This window comes from Coenobita brevimanus, chromosome 14 (genome assembly GCF_032717465.1).
Source record: "Coenobita brevimanus isolate Jiangsu-jjx chromosome 14, ASM3271746v2, whole genome shotgun sequence".
NCBI classification, from domain to species: Eukaryota; Metazoa; Arthropoda; class Malacostraca; order Decapoda; family Coenobitidae; genus Coenobita; species Coenobita brevimanus.
The window spans coordinates 18,174,182-18,181,220 of record NC_136967.1 but is presented as its reverse complement, the minus strand read 5'-3'; the positions used below and the strand labels follow the sequence as shown (position 1 = coordinate 18,181,220).

General features: G+C 42.2%; 1 protein-coding gene across 1 annotated transcript; it reads right to left on the bottom strand.

Annotated features, from left to right (window-relative positions):
* Positions 1–3,443: 3,443 nt before the first annotated feature.
* Positions 3,444–4,112, bottom strand: LOC145390072 (uncharacterized). The gene has a single exon (XM_080265146.1). The coding sequence runs from the start codon at positions 4,110–4,112 to the stop codon at positions 3,444–3,446; it is 669 nt and encodes a 222-aa protein (XP_080121272.1).
* Positions 4,113–7,039: the final 2,927 nt, after the last annotated feature.

Below are 7,039 nucleotides of genomic sequence, written 5' to 3'. Positions count from 1 at the left end.
CCCCCAGCCAACTATCATCCATAGCCCACAGATATTGTTCGTGCACTCCCCTCCCCAACAGGAATACAAGCACACCCACAAAAAAAAAAAAAAAAAAAAAAAGTGCATGCACAACCTTTAGCCGGGAATAGTGCATTTGAATAATTTCTCAGGCTCTGTTCAGTGAGAAAAATCTTCGCAGTCAAAACTTTCAAAGGGCTCAAGTAGATCTTCCTTCCCAATGGTACACCTAGTAACTGGATTTGAGCTACACCAGATGATTTTGTTAAAAGGCTAGAGAAATCTTAGCAGTCGAGGGTTAGGTAAATAAAAAATTAAGAACTACCGAGGTGATTTTTTTTCGCAATGGAAAACCAACATTATATTAATAAAACTTCCCAGCTAATTCAATATCGTAGGCTACATAAAGGTATTATTAAACAAAAATCAAGAAGTGGATAATGAAGAGTGCAAGAGAAATGAACACAAACTCACTTGAAAGTAGGGTCGTATTAGAAAACGGTGCAAAATGTGGGAATAACTGTGAGAAAAATAGGACATTTAAAGTGGGTGCTAATAGTATGACTGCTCATATTTTTGCATGTTTGTACACTGCTGGGTCTACCGATGATATAAATAGGCTCTCACACACACTGAGACCTAGCCTCGACTTTCACGTTTCTCACCCTTGCTACATACACCCCTACCCCATTTATTGCACAAACAATTTCTCCTTCACAAATAATGCCAAGGAGTGGGAAGGCATTGGAAGAGGCGGATAAAAGTTGGGACTAGGAATGCACTAAGCAGCTAACATTAAAATAGACAAACCAGATATCTGTGGAATCTTTGCTAATACCTATCTCATACTTTAGATACTGTTCGAACAGACAGAGACACGCTAAATCCTCGTGTCAGGTACAGAAAGCAAAATATGTAGGTTTATAGCCATCCTTCGCACTTAGCTTGCCGGTGTGACGAATGTTCCACTCGGGCTTGTGTGAAAACCTATTCATATTTTCTATGATCTCTTTAATTTGGCCTCCTTACCAGGGAGGGAAATGCAGACTTGGCCATAATCAAGTTGACATATGAGGCCAGGTTGTAACTCTTCTAATGGAAGCACAACTCTTAACTAAGTCAAATCGCCTGCCGTTAGCCAGAAAAAAGTAACTTTTGGACCTTGTTTCCAGTATGCCTACCCTTTGTTTCGGGTATACCTACTTCTCTCTCTCTCTCTCTCTCTCTCTCTCTCTCTCTCTCTCTCTCTGTGGGTGGGTGGGTGTTTGGGTGTGTGTGTGTGGGTGTGCTTGTAGCGCAGCCAAAACTGGAAAAATAATTTGATGAAACTTGGCGGGATGGTTGGAACTGGGTCCCAGACGGGCCATTTTCAATTTCAGATCTATTGATATTTTCTGAAGGGGTGTTGTGGCCCCTCATAGTTGTCCTTATTAGTGTTATAATAAGCGCACGGGGAAAAGGCGGCGGAGCATTTCCGTGGATTTTCATACAGCTGGGGACAGCTTGGGAGAGAGAGAGAGAGAGAGTGGGGGGGGGGAGGGGGTTGCGTCTACACTCCGATGTCTGTTATTTCACTGATCCTATGGGAAATTTTATTCAGCAGAAAATGGTGGTAGCTGTTGCGGTGGTTGTGGTAGCTGTGATGGTGGTGGTGGTAGCCGTGGTGATGGTGGTAGCTGTGATGGTGGTTGTGGTGGATGGTGGTTGTGGTGGTAGTTATGATGGTGGTTGCGGTAGTAGTGTGATGATGGTGGTGGTAGCTGTGGTTATGGTGATGATGTTGGTGGTGATGATAGCTGTTCAGAAGCGACTCTCGTTTGGGCAAATGATTTACGGCCCTATCGGACCCCAAAGCACTTTCTCCAAAGCAAAGAGTGGTTCAGATGTGGCTTTAATCTGGACAAGTGCTAAGCAGCCCAACAGGGACGCGAGGCTCGTGTGTGTGTGTGTGTGTGTGTGTGTGTGTGTGTGTGTGTGGGGCCAGACAGAGCAAATGTGAAACAGAGGCAACGCTAAGCTGTTGCAACTCTTCGTTTGATCAAACATATACCTCCAGCCTCCCTGCACACCTAACCAAGCGCATAACAGCCCTCGCCCCCTCCCCATCTTTTCTTTTAACGGTGGGCCTAAGGAGAACTCCTTGAGGACACATAACCTTGGCCCTTGAGATTCGTTGCACAGGTCGCATTGAAATCTCTGGATTTTTTTTAAACTTTTTTCATTATTTAAAAAAAAAAAAAAAAACTATTTAAGATACAGCAGTCTACCTATCATAAGGCACCAGTTCACTATGAGACACACAACTATGTGAAATATCATGACTATAATGAATATTTTCTGAGTTCTGGCCTGGAAACAAAATCTCTATTCCTGGGCCAGTTGCCTGCCGCCCAACTCTACAGACGGACACCTATTGATCCCAATGATAACAACACCCTCCTCTGACTTTGTCAAGTGGAGGGTAAAAAGGGGGATGTGATTCCTGACCGAATTACCCCTTAATGCACTTAGGGAATAATAAGAATATGCTCATTTACATTACATGTTTTAGTCTATGAGGACAGTAATATGTGCAAGTGCAAGAAGTTATTCATTGCATAGATTTAGGGAAATAATATTGCTAATCTATTTTAAGTAATAATTGGACTGCTGAAATTAGGGGGTTGCGTACACTCCCTGAATCCATGCCTCATATGAATAGAGAAGGTATGCTTTAACTGATACAGCTCTTTGTTATAACTGATTCCATACAGTTAAAAGGTCTGAATCTCATTTTCGCATACAAAACTGTTCATCAGTCTGCAAAAAAGCCGAAGCTGAAGCATTATGTGCTAAGGTATCACAAACCAGTTCAGGATACACATCACATTTATGCACTGGTAATATTCAAGATGGCTGACCCCAGATGATTTTATTCTACTTAGAAGGGACGCCATTGGGCTGATGAGTTTAGGTCTAGCAAAATTCAGCCTCGGTGGATGTTATGCTAAACTGAAACTGATTGTCTGTTGTGAAAAAAGAAACATTTTCTTCCATCATTAAATTACATCATCCTATTGAGAGGACACTGTCAACCCTCTGACGACAACAGAAATCCTTCTTTTAGTATTCTGGTTAGGCCAGACAATTTTATTTTGTTCAGAATGAAAGTATAGTCTCGTCATCGTAGGGATAATTTTTGACAGAAATAATAATCTGCATGTCATACGTTTGGCAGTATATCTGTCTAGATTATTTGGCTATTACTCACCAATAACTAATACGTTTTCATTTATATTTGCTACTTCTTCTGCAAATAAATATCATGCATACTTTACTGTAGGTACAGGCTTACATAAACTTGCCTTGCAGGAACAACATATCAAGCAGTACAAACGAAACGTTTATTAGTACACATCTCTTATATAAAATAGATATAGCTCTGCCCCCGCCTCATACGCAGGCTAGTGGTCGTACGTGATCTTAGGCTCGTGACACTTGGTGATGAAATCGTGCTCCGTCACTGTGATGGTCGCCTCTACCTGCCGCGTGCTCACCGACTGCACAGTCTGTGTGGCGACCTCGGTGTAGGTCTGGTAGCTGGTCTCGGTCACCACGAAGGACTGGGCCACGGTCTGGGTGCGGAAGGCGCTGACGGTTTCTGTGACGGTGAGAGTTCTAAAGGCTGTCTCACGGTTGGTGACAGTGACGGTGTCAGTGATGGTGTTGTCAATAACGGCGGTCTGGGTGATGGTCTCATCCTCCACGGCCAGGTCGGTGGCCAATAGATGTGTGGTCTGGGTGAGAACGACTGTGGCCAGAGAAGTGCGGTACTGAGTGTTGTATACTCGGTCCGTCACGAAGCTGGTGCTGGTCACCAATGAGGGTGCATCGTACTGAGTGAAGGTGATGGTCTCTATCACTGTGGATGGCAACACGATGACGCTGACCACGTCCATGGTGGTGTGACCATACTGGAAGTCGTACTGTGTCACCTCCTGGGGCTCCACCGCCAGGCTGGTCCTCGTGACAGTGGTGGTAAGGGTTGCTGGCTGACAAGTGGGTTGGGGGGCCCCATAGTCCCCGGCCAGAGCGGACCTCAAGAGGAAGGAGGCGAGCAGCAGCAGCAGCATAGTGGCGACGGTAGTGGCGGGGCGGCAGTGACCACCCGTCCCGGCCGTCAGCCTTTAAAAGCACCGGTCGCGGCCTAAACCCCGCCCCCATACCTTGCCTGACCTGCTGTGAGGGGAGGGCGAAATCGGGCTTCTCTAAACATCAGCAATAAATAATGAAACTGAAGCGTTTTGTCGTGGGCGTTGAAATATTCCAGTGTTTTTCATGTTTAGGCTACTTCCTAATCCTTGCCAGTAGCTGTAGAGACAATAATAATAATTCTCGGTAATACCTATAAAATCTCCTGTAGTTCTTTCGGTAGTAGTAAAAAAAACAATGACATACTATAATTATGAAACAGCAGGAGGTATCTTAAAACAAGGAAATATTGCTTAAAACAACGGTGATATTCATTATGGAAGGATATGCGTTTTTCATGAACTGTAACAGCTTTATATCAGCTAAACGTAATTAAGGTTTATATCAAGAAATACTACAGACCGAGTATATACCATATGATTCACGTTATACGAAATATTATTGAATTCACGCCCAATACTCCAAATTTTGTAACGTATATTGGACAAGTTTTACATGGGTAGCCAGCTCAGTATTTTTCCTGTATTGCCTTAGCTTTCTTCATCATCATCATCATCACCATCCTAGCTTACCTCTATTTCTCACATACAAACAGAGTGGGTAGGATCCAGAGATGTGAAGGAGAAAACATAAAAGTAGTAGAACTATCAACCTAATGGCTAGATAATGGACAACACAATCGTTCACCCATCATTCTCAGGTCAAATTCAGTGTTCCGTCCCAAAGACTAAACGAAGGAACTCTAAGAAAGTGCATGACCCGCGCCCACCAACTGGAGTTTATCCCGTGAGCTTGACCTTCAGTAATTACTCCCATAGTCGAATCAATTTTGGCCTTGCCCTTAACCCATCTATCAATTTTGGTTCAAATCAAACTATGAATTGACTTTGCCCAGTGAACCTGACCATTGACTTTTCGCCGTGACCTTGACCTTTAACTGAATGTTCTCCACATCAAGTGCCTGTATCCTTGTTTTAACCAGAACCTTTCTACAAAGTTAGGTCTACATCAAAGGGAAAATGCTTTAGTTGACCTTGCCATGTGACCCTGACCTCTGACCTATTATTCTAAAGAACAATAGCTCAACCTTCTGGATGATCAACTCATCTGCCAAGTGTGACCCTAATCAGATCAAAACTGTGCTTTTTTGTTCATGCATATTCACACACATCAAAGTTTGACCTTGTCCTGTGACCTAGATCACTGACTGTTCTCAAAACTGAATTCCTTCGTTCTTGCCTTCTTAAAAATTTCACCATGTTTGGCTCAAATCAAATCAAAACTGTGTTGACCTTGCCCCATGAACTTGCAATTTGACCTTTCATTGTTATTTTGAGCTTTGACTAATTTTTTTACAAACTTAATTCTTTTATCCTTGCTTAACCCTCATCATTTCCACAAACTCTGATGCATATCGGACACAAGCTTTATGTAGATTTCACCCTGTGACCATGGCCCTTGATCTATTGTTCTAAAAATCAATAGCTTATCTTCTTGGCTGGCCTTCAACCCTTCCACTATATTTAGTTAAAATCGAATCAAACCTGTTTAAGTGATTTTGTCTCCAAACTCTCTCTCTCTCTCTCTCTCTCTCTCTCTCTCTCTCTCTCTCTCTCACACACACACACACACACACACACACACACACACACACACACACACACACACACACACACACACACACACACACACACACACACACACACACACACACACACACACACACACACACACACACACACACACACACACACACACTCACGCAAAACACACACACACACACACACACACACACACACACAAATGCAATCAATACATGACACCCACTCTCGCGGGCGAGTGTAATAGAGCATCTATAAGCAATTATTTGTTTTTCTTCTACAGATGTGCAAAGCAAATATTTGTAATATAGAGCCGTTCCGCTGACTGTCGTGTTACAAAAGGCGTACCGGTCATCATGTGCCTCCATACATACTTCATACATCCATTTCTTTCTTTTTTAATTTTCACCCTATGAATCTATGTAAGAGCCAAATTTCTTCAGATTATTCATATACTATAAAAATGCATAGATGCATTCCACTATTATATATATATATATATATATATATATATATATATATATATATATATATATATATATATATATATATATATATATATATATATATATATATATATATATATATATATAATCCATTTACTGAATGCAGTGGTACTTTCACGTGGCTGTAAGCCGAATGACAAACCAAATGGTTTCTTGTGATCCAGGAAATCAAGTACAGCTCTGTGCTGGGTGGTAACTTTATACTCAATTGACGTCTGGATGTCTAGTGGGTTAAGACGCTCAAACTGGAGGGAACTGGTAAAGATTTACATCCCAAAGATGGGATGTAAATCTTTACCTTCGTTCCCTCCCTTCCTCCATCTCTCACTCAGCTGCACTGCACTCAACACTTCCCCTGGTTTGCCTTCCCCCTCCTCTCTCTCTCTCTCTCTCTCTCTCTCTCTCTCTCTCTCTCTCTCTCTCGTCTGTGGTATTTTAGGATACATTTTGGTTATTTTCTTTTACGTTATAAAGTACATATTGTAAATTTGACTTTATTTCCACACCACCCAGGAGGTAAGAGTCTTGGCGCGTTTTTTTTTTTTAAGAGGTGTCCCCAAACAGGCCTAGGATAGAGGAAGCTCTGGCCAGGTGGGACTGGGTGTGTGTGAATGTTGCCGCTCACGAGGGTTTAATGTATTATTTTTTTTTACTAAGAAATTGATATTTTTGCTTATATTCCTGCACATTATCTTATAATCATAATTGTGACATTATTACCAACCCCAGAAATACGGTAAC